At 37.5% G+C, this 22,637-nt stretch overlaps 1 protein-coding gene across 14 annotated transcripts in view; it reads left to right on the forward strand.

Moving 5' to 3' along the window:
* The first annotated feature begins 5,097 nt into the window (after positions 1-5,097).
* Positions 5,098-22,637, forward strand: part of HERC4 (HECT and RLD domain containing E3 ubiquitin protein ligase 4) — a 127,422-nt gene continuing 109,882 nt past the window's right edge. For 11 of the 14 annotated variants that reach the window (XR_015157114.1, XR_015157115.1, XR_015157116.1 and 8 more), the window contains exons 1-2: positions 5,098-5,356; positions 7,144-7,448. Coding sequence is in view for 5 of the 14 variants with exons in the window: in XM_086382772.1 (XP_086238898.1) it covers positions 7,223-7,448 (226 nt within the window). In the remaining 9 variants the exon portion in view is untranslated. Of the gene's footprint in view, positions 5,357-7,143; positions 7,449-12,268; positions 12,402-22,637 lie in introns of those variants that run through there. The other 3 variants (XM_086382766.1, XM_086382767.1, XM_086382769.1) reach the window with 2 other exon arrangements.

Consider the following 22,637-nt stretch of genomic DNA (forward strand, 5'->3'; position numbering starts at 1 on the left):
GCTGAATTAGAACTTTTCAACCTCAGATATCTTTATAAGACCCTTTGAAGTCAGTAGCAACAAAATAGCTTGATTTGCAACCCAAAGTTTGACCGTTAAGCTCTAATAGTTGAGATTTCTTCTCTTTGTTGCTATTTTAATTGTTTCCTTTAAAAGAAAAACAGATAGACTTAAAAGATTCATATATGTATAGATTCTACACTTAATATTGTATTTCTTTTGTGATGCTCATTATTAATTAGAACTTACAGCATTCTCATGATTGCTGTGGGATAAAATTAATTTAAAAGCATAGTTTATCATACAGTTAAAACTTTTTTAAAAAAGGTTTTTATTTTTTACTGCCCACACTGCACAGAAAGAAAAAAAAAAAAACCCCACAAATCAGTACAGTCATTTTGAGCACTCTCTCTGTTTAGAAAGTATAGTAACTGGAATAATCATGCTGTAATTTCAAAGGCATGGACACATCCCCACATACTGGTCAATAGCCACATTACATGTGATTTTTTTCAGGCTTATGCCTGTTTGAATGCCAGTTGAATTCTTGTAATAAGGGGATAGAAAACAGAAAGAAATTATAGAGAATTATAAAAGAGAGCATTTAAAAAATGTTTCAGGTTGTTATAATATGATCATTACCACTGTTTCATGCTGGGATACTGAGAAGGAAATTGGAGTCAGAATGTAAATTTAGAGCGGGAAATGAGATTAGTATAAATGTGAGAGTGAAAGTTGAGAAGGATTCTATAATAAATATCTAGAATTATTATTCTTCATGTTGTTGATTAAGTGACATATAACATATAATATTATCAAGAAAACTGTTTTGCTTGCATCTATTAAAAAGAGCAAATTTCTTCTGTGCTTTCTCATTTATGTGGCAGAAGAGAAATCTTTCTTTCATCTCACTCATTTCAGGGCTAGGTCCATACCCAGTAAGACAACATTAAGGACTTTTAAAATGCAATTCAGAAGGAAGAAAAAAATTTATGGGCTGAATTCTGTCCCCCTCCTCCCCAATTGATATGCTGAAATCCTAATCTCCAGTAAGTCAGAATGTGACTGCATTCTAAATGTGGAGATAGGGCCCAACCCGTTACACCTGGTGTTTCTATAAGAAGAGACTAGGACAGAGAGAATGCACAGAGGGAGGAATGGCCATGTGAACACCCAGGGAGAAGGTAGCCATCTGTAAGTTAAGAAGAGAGACCTCAGAAGAAACCTGCCAAGACCTTGATATCTAACTTCTCGCCTCTAGCATCATGAGAAAATCAATTTTTGTTGTTTAAGTTGCCCAGTCTGTGGGATTTTTGTTATGGCAGCCCTAGGAAACTAATATAGGAATACACTCTTGATTTTTCAGACTTAAGGCCAAAACAGACCACTTCGTTTTTCCTAGTCAAGATTTGTTCTTCTTCCCTCATCAGCCATCCTCATTGTGGTAAATGTCCTCAAGTCAGAAAGCTCCTAGTGGCCCAGTAATCCTCCCATTCCCTGATCCCCTACAAACCATCCATCCCAAATCTGTTAATTCTATTTTCAAAGGATGTTTTAATATAAATTAATTCATTTTTATTTTTGGTGGTGAGCTGAGGCTACTCCTTGTTGTGGTGCACAGGCCTGTCTTTGTGATGGCTTCTCTTGTTACAGAGCACAAGCTATACATGACATATATAATATAATAAATAGAATATTATACACTTATGTATCATACACATGAATATCAGGTAGTGATAATAGACATAAGAGAAAATAAAGCAGGGTAAGTTATAGAAAGTGAGGGGCTGGTTTTTTGGGTAGGGTGATCAGGGAAGACTGTGGAGGTAATATGACTGCAGAATTGAATGAAGGAGGTCAGGTGGTATACAGCACAAGCAATATGGCTAGATGGAAGGGAGCAAGGGAAAGAGTGGGACAGGATGAACACCTATTTCTCAACAGTCTGAGCATTTTTTTAAGTGAAAATAACACAAGAGGTAAAACATATTTTACTTTTGTTCTATACTAAAATTATATCATTGTGATATGGAATGCTTTCCCAAATGTTCTCTTACTACTGGTAGTTCAGGAGAGGTAATATTAGTAATAGTAAAGCTGACATTTACAAAACACTGGCCAAGTTCAAGGTATTGTACATGTTATCTTATTAAATTCCCACAACCTAGTGAGGATTATTAATTTCCCCCATTTATAGAAACTGTGACTGAGAAGTAATTTTCTGTAAAACAGACCATTAGTAAATGTCTGTAGGTATCTTTGGGAGGATAGAAGGACAGAGGTCTGAGTGGCCTGTAGGTTCAGGCTCTGAATCCAGACAAACCAGCACCACAGCCCATACTTACTCATGATCAGTTACTCATGCTGCTTTTATACAACAAATTTATATTATCCTACTAACCTTCTGACCCTATGCTTATTTCACTTTAAAGGTAATCACAGCCTTTTTTCTGATATCTTACCTCACAGTTTCATAGATTTATAAGGTTAAAAGGGACATCTACAAGTCTATTCCACTTTCTACAAGCAAGATCTATATTGTAAAATATTGTAGAGATGCATCCACATAGCAGAGATAGCTGTCCACCAATTCGTGCTCTCTTCTCTGGTATAAAGTAGTACCTGAAACTCAGCAGAGGTTGTTTCCTAGTCCCCTTGCATCTTGGTGTGTATTTTTTCCTAACATTATGTGTGCAGATGTGAAGTGGTATGTGGCACCTCCCCAGACAAAAATCACCCCCCCCCCCACCACTTTGTACTTCTTATTTGGTATTGGGGGTAGGTATAGCCAATTAACACTTTTGTGGTAGTTTCAGGTGAACAGGGGAGAACTTGGCCATACATACACATGTATTCCATACATGTATCCATTCTCCCCCAAATCCCACTTCCATCCAAGCTGCCACATAATGTTGAACAGAGTTCCATGTGGTATACAATAGGTCCTTGTTGGTTATCCATTTTAAATACAGCAGTGTGTACATGATCATCCCAAACTCCCTAACTATCCCTCCCCCCTCCATATGTTCCTTTTCTAAGTCTGTGACCAGACAAAACTTTTAAGAAGCTCCTGGTGCCCTCATCTCCTGGAGCTCCTGGAAATTAGTTTTCACTCATTAGGAATACTCAGTGGAATGTTTAAAAGGTAAAAAAACTCTTACCACATTAGGACTCATATTTAGTGTCTATTTGTTGCAGCATCTGTTACATACCTTGAAGACTCAAATCCCACAACTTCCCCTTTAATGATACATTCAGAGACATAAAGTCCTGAAGGTTAAAAGACAACAAAAGCCCTACAAGGGCAATGAAGCTATCAGAATAAGAATTAAGTATGTTTCATGAGCATCATTACCACTCCCAACATTGAAATTATGCTTTCTTTGTTTAAGTACCTTATAATTTTTACTCTTATTTCTGTAATATACAGAACTAAGGTTGTGGGTTGAATTGGGTTGCCCAGAGACAATTGAAGTCCTCACTTCCAGTACCTGAGGATGTGACCTTATTTGGAAATAGGGTCATTGCAGATGCAATGCAGTTAAAAAAGAGGTCACAATCGATCAAGGTGGGAGTTAATCCAATGACTGATTTCCTTATAAGAGGGAAGGACACAGAGGCACAGAGAAGAAAATCATGTGGAGATGGAGGCAGAAATTAGTGTTACCTCTAGAAGCCAAAAAATGCCAAGAACTGTCAGCAACCATCACAATCTAGGAGATAAGTATGGAGAAAATTCTCTGAGGTCCCAGGAGACAGCCAGCCCTGCTGCCACTTTGATTTCAGACTTCTGGCTTCCACAACTGTGAGACAATACATTTGTTGTTTTAAGCAAGCAGAAATCCAGTTTGCGGTATTGTGTTATGGCAGCCCTAAGGAATTAATAATACACATGCTATGCTAAGTCGTTTCAGTCATGTCTGACTCTGTGCGACCCCATAGACGGCAGCCCACCAGGCTCCCCTGTCCCTGGGATTCTCCAGGCAAGAACACTGGAGTGGGCTGCCATTTCCTTCTCCAATGCATGAAAGTGAAAAGTGAAAGTTAAGTCGCTCTGTCGTGCCCGACTCTTAGGGACCCCATGAACTGCAGCCTACCAGGCAGGCTCCTCCGTCCATGGGACCCTTCAGGCAAGAGCACTGGAGAGGGGTGCCATTGCCTTTTCCATACACATACTAATAATACACATACACAGATACTGTCCAATCTGTGATATATTTTTCAATACGATAAAGAAATAATGGCTTACTGTGGAATTTTTTCTAGGTTCTCAACATTCTTAAGTCAAGGTACTAGAAAAGTGTGACATAAAGTTTCAAGAGTGCCTTGTTTTAAGTTTCCCCCCTTGACTGGTCTAGGAAATGCAGTTTGTTTATGTGAAGCTGGAACTCCAGCCACACACATTGCTTAATTTTCTCTGAATGAAAGAGGCCCTACATAATGTTTATCTTCAAGAAGGAGTGCAGAAAGTGATGGCAGCCAACATTTTATCAGGAGCATGAACGTGTGTTGATATTTAATGCCAACAGGCTCCATCATTGCTGTGAATACATCTGGTACGCTCAGATTAGCTCCATGTGAGGCTAAGGGATAAAATAAAAGACTTCACCAGCCTTTATTTACATGTTTGCGATGTTTTTTCTGCGACTTCAAATTCTCCTTGGATAAAGGTGGAATAAAATAATAGACTGGAACCAATAGGGAAAAAGACAAGCTAGCCAAAAAACGAAGAAATTTCTTCACTAAAAGGTCCTTGTGCACGCTGAAACGCTGTTACAAGACACATCAAACGCCTCCGCTCGTCTTGCAAACCCCAACTTGTGCATTTGGCATTTTCCTCTAAAGGAAACGCAAAACAGCACACTACGCAGGCGCCCGGGTCGGTGTGCCCTGGGAGGATTCCGGCGCAGGCGCGCGGGCCGGGAAGTGGGCGGGCTCGCGCGCGTGCTCTGCGATTCACTTCCGGCCAGCCCCTCCCCCTCCCCCGCGTTACCACCTCCCCCTCTCCCTTCTCCTCCCCAGTCTCTCCCCCTGTTCTCCCCACCCCTAATTCTCTCCGCTTCTCTCTCCTCCCGTCCTTCCCCTCCCGCTCCATCCGGGTAGCTGACGGCTGGCTCTGGACTGGACAGCAGTGGCGGCTGCTTTTCTCTGAGGAGCCTGGTAAAGTTTCACAGGAGCCGAAGAGAGGAGCAGAGGAGCACCTTCACCGACGTCGGAGGAGCGCTGGTGTTCGCCGCCACTGGCTGAAGGAGGAGGGTCCAGGAGCCGGAGACCAGCCTCAGCTGCCGCGCTGCCTCGCTCTCGGGGGAGGCGCCGCCCCCAGCCGCCCTGGGCTTCCCCTGCCTTGAGGGGTCCGGTGAGTCGTTGCCCGGGCGGGTTCGGGGGCGTGTGACGGCGTTAGGGAGGGGGCAGGCCGGGCTGGGCGGATACAGGCCAGCCTGGCGCTGGGTGCTTTCTCAGCGTTTCCTCGGGGTGGGGGGGTGGGGGACGCGGGCAGTGCCGGGCCCCTTGGCCCGGGGGCTGGAATGTCGCACCTCCCTGGGGAAGGGCTTCCTTGGGACTAGGGCCGCCGAGGTGCGGAACCTCGTCCGCTGGCCTCTGCGGCTGCTGCGAGCGGGCGGCTGCCGTAGTTGACTGGTCTGCCCGTGAGGTTGGGTGTGTGCAGATGATTTCTCTCCCGCGGTTCCCCTGAGCTGTTCTGAGTGCATGTTCAGGGAATGATGGGAATAAAGTGCTTCTCTTTCCCCTACCTGTTGCTGGCGAGAGGACGTCTTTCTCATAACCCCTCTGACTTTTTAAAGAAAAGGATGGATAAACCTCGTGCATTGAAATTAAGGGTGTTTTCCTGTCCTCGAAAAAACAGAGCAAAAGCCGATCAGACAATGCATAACTCACGGGAACTATCGGGTTCAGATGCCCCAAAAGAATGAAATGAAACTTTTCCTAATGGGTGGGTCATGGATGGAATGAGACAGCTTCAGCACTAGTGCTAGCCTGAACGTAGGAAAGTTGGGTTTGGAAACTTCTTAGGTTCTGTATAAGGAATGTGGGTGACTACAACGGGAATAAGACGGGCTTCCTGTAATTGTGTTATTTAGTACGCGATGTGTCTAAAAATCTGTGTAGGTTTAGATGAAGTGAGCTCTTTGTTACCGTGTCTATGTAAGCGAAGAAATATTCAGTGTACTGGAAAGTTCTACAGATTTCGCCATCAGACTATCAGTGTCCCAATCCCCATTTCTGTTCTTGAAAAATCGACAGTGCGAATGTTATTTGCAGTTCTCCCCCCTCCATCTTCAAATAATTGTCTCCGGGGTATAGATAGACATAGATTGCCTTGGGAAGTATTTTTCAGTCATGGTTACCACTCGTAATAGAAAATGTTGAATTTTGGGGGAGAGTCTTGATCTTTAAACTGCATACTTTTGTATTATAATTAGGTACACTGGTTTAGTTTTTAAATTTAATTGTGAGGTCAGAGTGTTAATATTTTGATTTGTAAGGTATGATCTTTGGAAGCGGTTTTCTTAAGATCAGAGTTTAACTAGAGAACTATAATTTTCCCTGGGACCTCTTACTATGAATAGTTGGAAGAGTCTTTAAATTGTGGGAAACTCAAAGTTTCCATTATTTTTTTTCTAGTACAGATAAGAACTTTAGTTTTCTGTTAATGTGGAGGTAGGTATTATTAGAAGGTCTAATTATTCACGTATTCTGTGACTTGAGGGAGATTGCCAGCGTTTATGTTTCTGTAGTCTTACGTTTTTCACTGAATATATATCTGATTTTTGGGGGCAGTGGACAGATGTCTTATATCTTACTCCCACTGAAATTATCCAAAGAAAAAAAAGATTAACTTCGTCAAGATACTTAATATTTCAGTTAGTCTGTCAGAAGATAACAAGTCAAAGCTAATTAATAATAAAGTTTTGTAGTTATGGGAAGTGATGTATTTTTCCTGAACGTTTCTATGTAATAATTTTAAGAATATACCACTGATTGGTTTTGGAAACTGAATGATACTTACGTAGCATATTACAGCTTTCATGTTTAATACAAATTGATTATTGTAGCCTAGCGCTTGAAAGAACAATTATACATTGTTTTCTTTGAAGTCATACTAACTCTTTTCTGTCTTCTCAGACATAGGGACACCTCCAACTTGCCAGTGTTTCAGAAGGGAGTTTTTTATTGAAGCTGGAAGACCAGAAGAATCACGAACATGTTGTGCTGGGGAAATGCTTCTTTTGGACAGCTAGGTTTGGGTGGAATTGATGAAGAAATTGTACTAGAGCCCAGAAAAAGTGACTTTTTTATAAATAAAAAGGTTCGAGATGTAGGATGTGGACTCAGACATACTGTATTTGTTCTGGATGATGGAACAGTGTACACGTGTGGATGTAATGATCTAGGGCAGCTAGGTCATGAAAAATCCAGAAAGAAACCAGGTAAGTTGAAAAATTTTTTGTTTGCTCTTCTAATAGTTATATTGTTTGAAATGTCAAACAATTTTGCTAAACTCATATGTTTTTTAAGCTTTAAAAGCAAACTAGGCCTTAAATATATCCTTTACAGTTTGCATGCTTCTAAGAACTTATTTTGTTTTTTTTTTTAACTGCTGCTCTTATAATGTATGAGGCTGTGGTTTCAGAAATTAATTTTGGTGATGTAAAACAATAGAGAAAACTACCTTGCAGTATATAGATCTTCTTTGATACTGAGTATATTGATAAAGTATATACAGTATATAGGTCCTTTTTTATAAGTACTGTTCAGCCACACTGAGCAGATTTTAAATGTATATTTTACTGTGTGCTTTCTGTATATCAGAAAGGGGGGAAATTTAAGATGAAACCTTTTTACTTGACTAAAACATAATCCTAATTATTCTGTTGTTCTCTCTGTTGTATTTTAAATATACGATTTTATTTAGTTTGACATGTTTTTTATTTCCCTAGTTTCCTACTTTCAAGTAGTAACACTAGCTACTGAAAGTTTTGTGTCTATGAGATGTCCTGATAATGTAGTAGCCATACAAACCAAATTTAAAATAATTTGTAGGATACTGAGAATTTTGAGGAATTTGGTCACATTTCATGTTCTGTTTTCCTTGTTATACGTATTTTAAAGTAAAATATTACCACACTTAGAAATATGTGAATTTTTTTTTCAATTGTGTTAACTAAAAGTTAATTCTTATGATGGTAAATTCAGATAAGATTACAGCTGTACTGATTCACAATTTATTTTAACTTTAACAATAATGGCATCTAAGTGTTTTCTATGGCAGTTATTTTTCTTTACCACATCAATATTTAAGTGGTTTTTTTCTTGTTAGTCTTTTAAGAGGTTAATGAAGGTATAAGATATTAAAGGTGTTAAAGCATGTTACTCATTTTTCATAATCATTTCACCACCATGCCCAACCTCATTCTTCTAACTTGTAAATTACTGTGTAGTTTTCATCTTTTTTTGGTTGATAGTTTTAATCTCTTTTCTTCTGCTTTAATTTGTAATTTAAATTTTTTTTGTGGATGAATGGTAGTGATGCTTAATACAAGAGGTTTAATTATTGCAAAACAAGGTAAATGGTAGTTTTCTCCTACTCTGCCTCATGAAGAATATTCTATGGAATCATCAGATTTTCATAATCTTAGACATTGAGATTGTCATGTTGTTAAACATGAGTGGTAATTTGTTGATACCTATTTGTAATCACTGCTTCAGAGGCAGATGGGTCCTTTACCTTTTTTACTTAGCTTGGAATACTGTCTCAGGTTGAGATTTTCATGGTAATGGGGCTGTTACTATTCTTATACTTAACATGCCCCACAACTGTAACTGAACATATCTCTGTTTTGCTTTAGTAATTCCTGAGAGGCTACAGGGCAAGTAGAAAGTACAAAGCTAGCACATAGAAATTGCCAATATGGTTACTAAAATTTACTAAGATTTAAATTCTTTAAATGTTATTGAACATCTATTCTATGTCCAAGACAAGGGTGGTAGACACCGTGTGCTAATAGTATAATGACTTAGTACCTGGAACAGCTTTTAACCCTATAGGTGAGGTTCGCCAGAAGAGGCTTCTTTGTGGCCATGTTGACATTGTGATGATTGCATTGTGACCTTTATATCACTGTTGCTTCATCCTGGAGCCATTATTTGGGAATATAAAGTTGGGAGGGTGGGTTTACCTGTTTTGATACCTCTTTAGGATTGCCTTATTGTTCAGAGTACGTCACAGTCTATGGGATAGAAAAATGAAAGGCATACATAAACTTTATCTTTGAAAAATTTAGAGCCTTGGTTGGGCATTAAGGCATACGTAAATGAAATAACTAGAGAGAATTGAAATTCTTCATGATGTGGCATGTATTTTGAGACTAGGAAGTTTAAATGATGAGAAATGTCATTGGATGGAATTGAAGATTTCTGGGAAAAATGAAGTCTTAAGTTTAATTTGATGATTGATCACATAAATTGCCAGAAAGTAAATCTGGAGCTGAAATAGCTAGCTTTATAGGAGAGAGTCTTTATCCTGAGAAAAACTTTTATTACTAGAAGGTCAAATTAAATGATGTATTGAAGTGTACTGAGTTACATAGGTAGGAAAAGTAAAATGTCAAATGGAGGTAGTTGCTCCAATAGGGACTTAATCTTAAATCAGTTTTGATTTAAGGGGATTGGGTAGAAAATGTAATAATGCTTTTAACTAAAATTATTTCCCGTTGGAATAATTCCTTAATGATTTAAATGTGCTTCTTCCCTAACCATTTTTAAAACATTTGTGAGTTTGAGAAATGAATTAGAAGATTTGGAGGTTTTCTTATTTAATTTGTTTTAAAGTCTCCTGGGAAGAGAATGAGTCTGGTTGAATTTTAGGACCATATAATAAACATCATTCACTTCATCAGAGCCTTAAACTTGAGTCATGAAGAAAGCAAACAGAGCTAAGAATTGTTTTCTTACAGAAATTCACTTTATAAACATACTAAATATTAAGGAGTAAAAGTGGAAGAGGTGGCCTTATTCATAGATAAGCTATTCTTGAGAGGCATGATAACCTCCTGGAGGACTCTATACCCTTATAGTGTAGTAAATAGATTTGTCCTATGGCCTGTTGGGAGAAGTTTCCATTCTGGACATTCTAGTAACCACTTGGGGAGAGAGTTCACTGATTTCCTTTATTATACTAAGAATGCAGATTAAGTACATGTTCATCTTCGTTCTCTTTTATATGCATATTCCTTGCTATCACTACTACTACTTTCTGAACTATTTGCAGAGAAGTGTGTATCTATTTCACTTTCTTGTATATATTTTTCCCTAATAGGAATTTTTTTAAACCTTCTAAAATTTAGAACCTCTCAATTTCCTCCTTTATTCATAGCTAACAGGTAGATAGTATAGTTAATATTCAAAGTGATAGGTCAGTCCACCTAAGTAAAATTGTTTTATTTTTGTACTTCTAAATTTGCTTCTGAAATTTTAAGATAACATTTAGAAGGTGTACTTTTCTTATTAAGATTATTTACTCACTATCTAGCCATAGATAAGATTTCGTGTTCGTGGTCCTAAATAAATGTTTTACACATCTATTTTTGTTTTCTGTTAGACATAGTGCTAAACTTTTATATCCATAATTTGCAAATAATGTGATCAGATCAGATCACTCAGTCGTGTCCGACTCTTTGCGACCCCATGAATCGCAGCACGCCAGGCCTCCCTGTCCATCACCAACTCCCGGAGTTCACCCAGACTCATGTCCATCGAGTCAGTGATGCCATCCAGCCATCTCATCCTCTGGCGTCCCCTTCTCCTCCTGCCCCCAATATCCCTCCAAGCATCAGAGTCTTTTCCAGTGAGTCAACTCTTCGCATGAGGTGGCCAAAGTACTGGAGTTTCAGCTTCAGCATCATTCCTTCCAAAGAAATCCCAGGGCTGATCTCCTTCAGAATGGACTGGTTGGATCTCCTTGCAGTCCAAGGGACTCTCAAGAGTCTTCTCCAACACCACAGTTCAAAAGCATCAATTCTTCGGTGCTCAGCCTTCTTCACAGTCCAACTCTCACATCCATACATGACCACAGGAAAAACCATGTTAAAATGACTGTTCTAATAACTTTTTATGGTGTACAAAGTTCTTTCAAATGGATTATGTATCTCTTTTAACCCTCACAGCAGTCTTGCATATCAGCTGACAGGTGTTATGGTCCTCCTTTTTTCAGATGAGGAAACTGAAGTTAAGAGTTTAATCACTAGCAAATATTAGACCACTCTAAATTCTGTAGTTTTTATCTTTATCCCACAAAGTTTTGCCCCTGCCATGTTAGAATGTAGAGAAATATTTATTCATCTAGGAGGAAGCTAGTTTCCATCATTATTTAAATGTAATTCTGAGGGCTTTAAAAAAATCTCTCAAAAGTTACTATTTTATAACTAAAGGTTATACAGTGAAGACATCATGTTTTATTATCCCTCACTGGTCCCTTCCCTGTGCATAAATTCCAAGTGAAGTCATTTTAGGAACCCTGTAAGAAGGGTGAGAATTCTGTTTCAGATATAATACTCCTATCAACACAAACTAAAAATTCAAATATGTATATTTTATTCTTGAACCAAAGACTGACTTCATTGCAAAGCCAGCAGTAGATAAAATTTTGAACAGTATGAGAAAATTTATTATAGCTTGTGCTCAACTCTTCTACAGAAGATAAAAAGATTATGAGCATTGATTCTGTTTTTTTGTGTCCCTAAATGGTAATGTCTGTTGATCATTGCAATGAAAACACTTTGGTCATATAGCAGTAATTTGCTTGCCTCTCTTGCTTCTTCATTTCCTGACTTGTTTTCTCTGTTCATAAAACATAAATTTATAAATGACTTCCGTAAAAATAGTTGAAATTTGAAAAACAGTATAGGAAAATAAATGTATAAATATGGGAAATACAATTATTCACATTAGAGTAGATTAAAAATTGCAAATTATCCCATATATTGCTTAATGAATCAAAGCATATAATACCAAAGAAGCTGTTTTATAACTCCCAATTTTCACAGTACCTTCTAAGGAAGAGAAAGATGTGGATGATATGAAGACTTGAAAAAATGATTATTTGGGTCAGGAATGGAGGCTTGCTTTGGACACTTTACTATGAGAAAGGTTAGTGTCCAAGAGTCACAGTGTCGAGGGTAGGGAAAAAAATCATAATGCAAACAGTTGACTACTGTTAGAGAGATGTATAATAATACTTTACTTTGTGTAGGACCCTACATCTGAGGAATTTCAAGAGCATTACACAATAACTCATGGTTCCTTTCAAAATGCTTGTGACACAGTTTGCAAGAATTATCCTCATCTTAGGGGATAAATTTACGGAGAAATGGCAGCACAAGTTGGTAAGTAACTTGTCAAAACAGCAGGTGACTGGTGAAAAGCTATAAATTGAATCTGAAAATTTAAGTCTCCCAGTCTCCTACCTTATTCACTTAATTGTGCTTATGTTTAAAATTACTTACAATAGTATATTCTATTTGAGGAAGATCAAATTCTAATGCACAGATTTTTTTTTCTGCCATTCTGCTGATGGCTTATTGAAATGAATCATTATTTTACCGAGATGCTTGCCTTGTGATACCACTTTGGTACTTCATTATAACCGTGTGTGTTATGAAGAATATTTAAACCAAGGAACAAAAACTTAACTATGGTGACACCCAGTTCTTTCTCTTCGTTCTGTTATATATCATATTCTGTATCGCTTTGTGCTAATGCTATGCTGTGCTACTATCCAAGGTCCATAGTAACTGCCTGGCACAACATATTTGGTGGTTAACATTGGAACTTTGGGTTAATTATATTGTATCAAGTCTGCCATGGTATCTCTCTGTAGGATGCATTGGTTTGGAGAATGCTTTATAAACCCATTAACCAGTAGAAAAGCAATAATAGTAGTAGATGCCTAATTGAGCAGTCTAACAAATAGAAGCTTTTTAAAATGATTTGGAACCAATGATTTTGTCTTTGTGTTTGATATGTTAGTGTTTTTATCTGATTGGAAATGGAGCCACATATTTTCCTTGAAAGAACAGGAGGATGGAATATTTCAGTTACACAGTTTGAGCAGTTACTAAGGATTCTTGTTACAGATGGCAGCCTAGGTGGTCTAGTTTCCATTGTCTTTGAATAAGTACAGTCTGTGTCTCAGTATCCATGGAGGATTGGTTCCAGCACCCTCGCTGATACCAAAATCCATGGATGCTCAAGTCCCTTATATAAAATGGCATAGTGTTTGCATATAACCTTTGCATGTATTTAAAATTATTTCTGGTTTATAGTACCTAGTACAATGTAAATAGTTATAAATACAATGTAAATGATACGTAAATAACTTTTGGCATGGCAAATTCAAGTTTTGCTTTTTGGAAATTTCTGGGATTTTTTCCCCCTTAAATGTAGTTGACCCTTGAACAACATGAGTGTTAGGTATACTGATCTTCCATGCAGTTGAAAAGCCTCATACTGTTATCTCTACCTTAAAAACAGAAATTGAAGAGACTCACTCAAGGGCAAGAAGCAGAAACAATTTGGATAGAATCAGAACTCAAACCCTAGTTTTATGATTCCACATATTATGATCTCTAATTGAACATAAACTTTTCCCTACACTTAAAGATCTGTAAAATGAAAATACAAGTATTTATTGAAGTAAACTCATGTATAAGTAAGTGGATCTGTGCAGTTCAAACACATGTTGTTTAAGGGTTAGCTGTGTTTTCCATCCACATGTTGGTTGAATGCTGAGATAAGGAACTCATGGAAAAGGAGGGCCGACTGTGTTCTTTGGGTTCTATGTCCCCAATATGTCATATGAGTGTAGCACTGTTGTAAAAGGTCATTTTTCACAAATCTCATGTATTTTTTTTTTCATGTATTTTTAAAATTGTTTTGAAGAAATAAAGTCTCACTTCAAAGATATTAAATTTTCCTAGGCAAAAGGTGTATCAGATATGTGAGATACATGTTAAAACAATGGAGGAAATGTATTCAGCCATTGTTATAGGGTTTCTTTGGACTAGGATTATGTTAGTAAGTAGAAAAGTGGAAATCATTAATAAATAAACCATATTAAAGAGCCCATGGTTTTCTCCTTTCAGTTTCTATGGATGTTTTTTCCAGGCTGATGGAATTTAAAAGGCAGTAATTATTTTTATATCTTGATGAATCGTTATGGTTACTTTACATGCAAGAAAAACCTGTGCTGAGTATAATTGTATTATTGAAGTTAATTTGGTTAAAAGGGAAATTTCTTGAATTTTGATGGCATTCTTTAATCCATAGTATTTTGTTTACATGAATTACTCATTTTTCTTCAGTTCTAGTACTGCAGAGTTTTATTTCAGCTTTTCTAGCCCATGAAGAAAACATTCTGTAATCCTTTAGTAATGTGTTTTTCACATTACTTTAAAATACCTTGCTGCTGCTGCTAAGTCTCTTCAGTCGTGTCCGACTCTGTGCGACCCCATAGACGGCAGCCCACCAGGCTCCCGCGTCCCTGGGATTCTCCAGGCAAGAACACTAGAGTGGGTTGCCATTTCCTTCTCCAGTTCAGAAAAGTGAAAGTGAAGTAGCTCAGTCGTGTCTGACTCTTCGAAATCCCATGGATTGCAGCCTACCAGGCTCCTCAGTCCATGGGATTTTCCAGGCAAGAGTACTGGAGTGGGGTGCCATTGCCTTTTCTGTAAAATACCTTATTTCTTTATTAATATCTAAGTTTAGTCTCATTTTATTCTTTTGCTGGGTGTCACTGTTTTGAAATAACACATTTTTAGTTTTTGATGGTTTTATTACATATTCTTGGTAGTGAAATTAGAAAATATAGGGAAAATAAAAATCAACCATAATGCCGTCATGCACAGATAAATACTGCCGTCATTTAACAGTTTTTCTGTATTCATATATTAATATATTTCTGATTACGGACTGGGAATATGTTCTTGTTTCTCAACTATTTTTCATTAATAATTGAATAACAATTTAGTAAGTATTCTCTATGGTTTTAAAATACCATTTTAAAATGGTATTATGGTGGGGATGTTGTTAATGATTATTTAACATTTCATTATTTAAATATACCAAAATTTGTGTTCTTTTATTTTCTGGAACTTGTTTCCAGATTTTTGTTGTAAGTAATGCCACCACAAACATGTACATCAGTTTAGTCTTTATTTCCTCCCTGTTTATTTCTTAAGGAGAAAGAACATCTTTAATTTTAGCATATCTGAAAGGAACAATAACTAAATTTATTTTAAAAAATTTAACACAGTTTTGTCTCACTTTACAAAGTTGATAAATTCATTAGAAAATATTTATAAATGGAACTTTAAAAATGTATATTATTTGATAAGCTTCTAAGTGTAATGTGATATTATCATTTAAAGATCTAGAAGGGAAGAATTATTTTAAGCACATAGAAATGCATATAAAATATGCTGTATTATAAATGTATAAACAGAGTGCTGTGTTGAGATGAATAGTATAACCCTTTGGGATGGAGTGGATTGTAGATGAGTTTCTAAAGGGAAGATAGCATATGAACTGGAAGAATATATAGTATTTCAAGGAGGAAAGAATGAAGAAGAATGCTGTATAGGTAAAGCACCTCAAATGGAAATAGGCAGATATGAGGCCTACTGAGAGAATACTATTTCAGTTAACTGAAATGTCTGCGAATAGTGAGCTAGAAGGTTAGAAAAGTAAAATTGAGGTCAGATTATAGAGTTAATGAAGTTAGGGAGCCTGAATTTAATTTGGTAGATATCTTTTGATGTCTGTAGTTTGCAATAGGTCATATCTGGTTTTTATAGAAGGGAGATAATTTGGAGGTAGAGAAACTAATTGGACTATGAGAGTAGCTCTTTAAAAACAAGAAGGGAGCATGACATTAGGGAGACAAAGAATGGATGGGCTTTGGTAACCAGAAGGAAATGAATGGTCAGGGTAAAGGGAAGAGCCAGGTGTGATCCTTGGTTGAATCATGAATAGAAATAGGGAATCCTGGAAGAGGAGGAATGTTAACTTTTATTTTAGGAGGAGAGAGAAAAGGTTTGGTGAGGTGAATTGTGTTTTGAACTTGGTAACAATATTTAATTAGTAAATTCAGTACTGTGAGGAGAAAGAATAGAACTAATGGCATGAAATGTTTTAATTTAAATTTTTTGTTTACTCTTCAGTTCATACTAGTTTAACATTCTCCTTGGTTCCAGCCTTTTAAGAAATTAATAATCCACTAACGATACTTAATTTTGTGCTTTTGGAAGACTGTTTTAAAGTACCTAGCAATATAACACCTTTGTAAATTTGAAGTAATCTAAATGGTTGCCTGCTCTATTTCATATGTTTTGTAAACTTGAATTTTTATATATGGATAAAACGTTTATATTTTAAGGTGCCATTTGATAGACTGCTTATTTGAGTTTTACTAATAGGTTCATTTGCTTCATTTAACTGACAAAAACCTATTAGTTAATTATGTCTGACTTTATGATTTCCAGATTTTATTGGAAACAAAGGTTTTGAAGTCACAAGATGTCACATAGAAGTTGTGAAATAGTTGAAAGCCGAAATAGTTTTAACTATTAATTGTGTGTGTGCTGGCATGTAGGCAAGAGCCCCTGAGAAATGTGCTTTTTGAGATAATGATCTTGCTTTTGTGAAAGGGAAATCAAAGTGAGAAAAAGAATAAAGTAAGGCTAAAAGAGCCCCTCAGCAGAATTTGGTTGTTCCAGGTCTTAGTTGTGGCATGGAGGATCTAGTTCCCTGCCTAGAAATTGAACTCAGGCCCACTGCATTGGGAGCCCAGAGTATATCAGCCACTGGACCACCAGGGAACTCCCTACCAGGTTTTAATTTCAGAAGGAGAGCTTCTGAAAACTATTGGAGGAAATTTTGGTTCTTTATCTATAAGTTCTTTGAAGAAGTTTGTGATGGCTTCTCATAGTTGATCCCAAGCATTTATGAATCAGCACGTGTATACTCCTGATTTTTGATCAGGGTATTGCTCAGCTATAGATGACATAACTAGACTAGCAAGAATGAACTTCCTGGACCTACACTTATTTTTTTAAAGAATAATTAGGTAAAATTCTGAAAGGTTGCTGTTACTTCTGCCTGAACCTAAGATTATTTCTGCACTCAGCTGGGGAGCTGAGTAAGCCTCTACTACTAGGAGTAAGGGGGGAAGGAAATACTTAGAAGTTAATATGACAGTGTAAAGGGGAGAAGAAAGATACCCACCTCGTAGTTGGAGAAACTTCCTAATGAGAAATATTATTTAGAATATATTAGGTACTGGGATGTGGACCGCAGAAGGTGATTGCACCCCACTCCTGTACTCTTGCCTGGAAAATCCCATGGACGGAGGTGCCTGGTAGGCTGCAGTCTATGGGGTCGCAAAGAGTCGGACACGGCTGAGCGACTTCATTTTCACTTCTCACTTTCATGCATTGGAGAAGGAAATGGCAACCCACTCCAGTGTTCTTGCCTGGAGAATCCCAGGGACGGGGGAGCCTGGTGGGCTGCCCTTTACGGGGTCGCACAGAATCGGACATGACTGAAGTGACTTAGCAGCAGCAGCAGCAGCAGCAGGATGTGGACATTTGAAAATAATAATGGTAACCACCATTATGTGCCAGGCACTGTGCTGAATCCTTTATACATTATCCAAAAGCATTAAATCCATCCTTCAGAGTACAGTTAGCTCAGTTTTATAGGTGAGGGAAATAGAACTTCAGGAGGTTAAATACCTTGCCCAGAGTCAAAAGTAAAACCATAGTGACCTCCCTGGTGGTCCAGTGGCTGAGACTGTGCTCCTAAGGCAGGGGCTTGGGCTCAGTTCCTAGTCAGGGAACTAGATCCCACATGCCACAGCCAAGACCTCGAACAACCAAATAAATAAACATGAAAAAAAAATCCACCTGGTGAATAAAGGAAATCTTTGACAAAATGGAATTAACCTACGGAATGGGAGAAAATATTTGCAAATGATATGGCCCATAAAGAATTAATACTCAAAATATATAAATAGCTCATACATTTCAATATCAAAAAGCAGACAACTTGATTTAAAAATGGGCAGAAGACCTGAATAGACATTTTTCCAAAGAAAACATCTAGATGCCATCAGGCCTGTCTGATGTAGAATAAAGATTCTCTACATCACTAATCATCAGAGAAATGCAGATGAATACCACAATGAGTTATCACCTCACACTTGTCAGAATGGCTACCATCAAAAACACCACAGATAACATGTTGGCAAGTATGTGGAGATCCCAAAGGGAAGCTTTGTACACTGTTGATGGGAATGTAAATTGGTACAGTCACTGTGGAAAGCAGTATGGGGGTTCTTCAAAGAAAGAAAAAAGGACTACTGATTCTACCCCTAGCCATATATTCAAAGAAAAGAAAACACTAGTTTGAAAAGGTACATGTAATCCAGTGTTCACAGCAGCATGATTTACAGTCACCAATATATGGAAGCAGTCTAAGTGTCTATCAACAGATGAATGGATAAAGAAGATGTGTGTGTGTGTGTATGTGTGTGTGCGTGCACACACACACATACACACACACACTGGAATACTACTCAGCCATGAAAAATGAAAATTTGTCATTTGCAACAACATGGATGTACTTGGATGTTAGGCTTAGTGAAATAAGTCAGATAGATAAAAACAAAAAGTACAATATTACTTCTGTGTGGAATCTAAAAAATAGTGAATCTAATAAGAAAGAAACAGACTTGCAGATACAGAAGACAAACTAGTGACTACCAGTGGGAGAGGGAAGAGGGGGAATGCAAATAGGGTTAGAGGCAGTACTATGTATGACATAAGCTATAAGGCTATATTGTGCAGCATAGGGAATATAGCCTATAATATATATATTATATTTACATATATTTGTATGGATAGATATTAATATAATTTATAACAACCATAAATGGAATATTATCTTTAAAAATTATAAATCATTACGTTATAAAGTTGAAACAGATAATATTATAAATCAGCTATACCTCAATTAAAAAACAAAACCAAACCTAATGGAAAGAAAGTCCAATTAGATGGCAACAATCAAAAGTCAATACTTAACAATAGCAAGAAAAAGGTACAGTGACTTAGGAATTACCTAAGAAATGTGCCAACACCTAGAATATGAAGAAGACTTGAAAGCACTTATGAGGGATACAGAAGGCTTCAGTAAATGGTAACCACATTTGTGGACAGGCATGCTTAACCTACATAAACCTATCAGTTTCTCTAAAATTAGTGTCAATTTAATGTGATCCGAATAAAAATACCAAATGGTTTTTTTCCCCAGGAACTGGACAAATTGATTCTCTAGTTCATATGGAAAAAATAAACCAGAGTAGTTAGGAAAATTGAAGAATAAGAGCAGAAAAAAAAAAATATGTATAGTTAATAGCATGTTTTAATTTTAAAACCTTGGTAGTTAAAACTGCCCTACATATGGCCATTTAAAACCAATAAAACAATATAGAGCCCAGACATAAGCATGGAGAAAAATATTCAAGTGAGACATATTCAATAAATAACCTTGGTATAAGTAGGAGCATCATCTAGGAAATAAAAAAGTTGGATTTACCTCATGCCATGTACATATTGGATAAATTCCAGATCAATCAAATATTTAAATGTAAAGGCTATAATGATAATGCTTGAAGAAAACATGGACTGATTTTTAAAAATTATTTTGGAAACTTGTGAGGAGGTCCTTTTGGCAAGTTAAGCACTCATCCTCTGTACTGTCCCTCTCCTTGCCCTTCAGAAATTGCAGTCTTCCCTGTAGGCCACATGGGAGCCTTGATTGAAGACATTGTGTTCTGTCTGAAGAGTATTTAAGGTTTCCAATAAAATGTATATCCCTCAAAAAAAATTGTTTTGTTAGAGTCAGGAAATACTTTCTGAATTGTGAATAGGCATAGAAAAGGTAAGTTGCGTGGAAGTAAAAATAATTTTGCTAGGTGGAAGTCACTGTAAACAAAGGTAAAAGACAAATAGGAAAATAAAAAGTTTAATATTTATTAAAATCAAAGTGTAAATCTCTGAGATACAAAGCACTTCTAAAAATTGATGAGATAAAAACCGCAGAATGGGCAAAGGATAGGAACAGGCACTTCACAGAAAAGGATATACAAATGACTTTTAAACCATGAGTACTCTGCAGCCTCATTCATACTAAGAGAAGTGCAAAAGACCTGTGTATGACTGCAGTACCATCTCTGCAGTGAGGCTGTCAGTAAATAAGTGTTCATAGGTTTTTATAACGGTTATTTTGCTATCATATATCAGAATTACAAATGTACATACCCTTCAAGAAATCCAAGAGTACAGCTGTTGATTTGATAGCTACATTTGTATATATACAAAGTGAGTGTTACTACAGCATTGTTTATAACAGCAAAACATTAGAAACAACATTGTGACTGTCTGTGTGTACTAAGTTGCTTCAGTCGTGGCTGACTGTGCGGCCCTATGGACGGTAGCCTGCCTGGCTCCTCTGTCCATGGGATTCTCCAGGCAAGAATACTTCAGTGGGTTTCTATGTCTGTCTCCAGGGGATCTTGCCAACCCAAGAATCAAACCCACATCTCTTAGGTCTCCTGCATTGGCAGGCGGGTTCTTTACCACTAGCGCCACCTGGGAAGCCCCGACAGTGTTGTGTGTTAGTCACTTACTCGTGCCCAACTCTGCATGGAATTCTTCAGGCAAGAATACTGGTGTGGGTTGCCATTCCCTTCTCCAAGGATCTTCCTGACTCAGGAATCGAACCCAGGTCTCCTGCGTTACAGGCAGATTCTTTACCATCTGAGCTACCAGGGAAGCCCCCATGACAGTCTGTTGGGAACCGGTAAAATAATTCAGTCAGTGTAATGTAAATACTATGTAGTTAAGAAGAGAATGAGGGAGGAGTTTGCTCATTATTATAAGATAAATTGAGTGAAAAGAGCAAGGTGTAGAACATTGTGTATAAAGCTATATTTTGGATTAGAAAAAAGATATTTGTATTTGCTTATAGATACTCTTGCCTGAGTACTGGAGTGGGCTGCCATTTCCTTCTCCAGGGGATCTTCCTGACCCAGGGATTAAATCCAGGTCTCCTGCATTGCAGGCAGATTCTTTACTGTTTGAGCCACCAGGGAAACCCAAATAAAATAAAAGGGTAGGCTCTGAAATTGGAATGCTTTGGTACAAACCCTGTACCCTTTTAGCTATGTTATCTTGGGCACTTATCTTTTATTTTTTAGCTGTGTTATCTTGGGCACATAGCTTAGTCTTTTTGTGTTAAGTATTCTTGTCTGTAAAGTGAGGATAATCATGCCAAGGGTAGTTGTAGGGGTTAAGTGAGCTATCACACTGAAGTGCAAAGAACAATGCCTGGCATGTGGAAAATGCTCAGTAAATGTTTTCTTAAAAGTAAGTCTTACACATTTGCTTTGAGATAGACAATATCTTTTTATTTATAACTGAAACTCAGGCATTTATTCAACAGATTATCTACTTTGTCCTAGACATTATGCTAATTATAAAAGTACATATTTCTTTATGTTTAGTTTTCATTTACCTTGTTGAAGCTCATATGAAAAAGTTATACCCAAATTACCCCAAAATGTATGTTTGCTGCTACTGCTGCTGTCACCTCAGTCGTGTCAGACTCTGTGCGACCCCAGAGACAGCAGCCCAGCAGGCTCTGCGGTCCCTGGGATTCTCCAGGCAAGAACGCTGGAGTGGGTTTGCCATTACCTTCTCCAATGCATGAAAGTGAAAAATGAAAGTGAAGTCGCTCAGTCGTGTCCGACTCCCTGCGACCCCATGGACTGCAGCCCACCAGGCTCCTCCATCCATGGGATTTTCCAGGCAAGAGTACTGGAGTGGGGTTCCATGTTCACTTAAAGGTAGTGTTGTATTGGAGCAAGATATAAAATAAATTCCTTTACTGTTAAGAGTTTAAAGATCATAGTAATAACAGAAAAAACAGATTTTTTTGTTGTTCTTGTGAAAATTACATAAATGATAGAAGTTAGATTCATTGTTTATTTTCAAAAGTTTAATGAATAGTTAATTTGAAGATTTCTTAGTCTGTTCAGGCTGCTACACCATAAATAGTATAGTCTGGGTGACTTACACAACAAACATATTTCTCTTGGCTTTTGAGTCTGGGTAATCCAGGATCAGGGTGCTTAGATTTGTTATCTGTTGAGAACTTGCTTCTTGGTTCACAGATGGCCATCTTTTCATTGTGTCCTCATATGGCAGAAGGGTGAGGGAGCTGTCTAAGAAAGGACACTAATCTTGTCAATGAGGGCTTCACCCTTAGGATCTAATTACCTCCCAAAGGCCTACCTTCTAGTATTGTCACATGGGAAGATAGAATTTCAAGTGAATTTGGGAAGCGGGGGCAGGACATAAGTACTCAGTCTGTAACAGAAGGTATAGTTTGTGTACTGGTAGTTTGAGGATCAGACACTTAAATCATTTTTTTTTTCCTCCTGCTTATTCACGCTTTCAAACCTGCCCTTCCTAAGGTGATAAGCAGCCTTTTAAATTGAA

This window comes from Bos grunniens, chromosome 28 (assembly GCF_055505025.1).
Source record: "Bos grunniens cultivar Pamir isolate PY7600 chromosome 28, Bosgru_T2T1.0, whole genome shotgun sequence".
Classification (NCBI taxonomy): domain Eukaryota; kingdom Metazoa; phylum Chordata; class Mammalia; order Artiodactyla; family Bovidae; genus Bos; species Bos grunniens.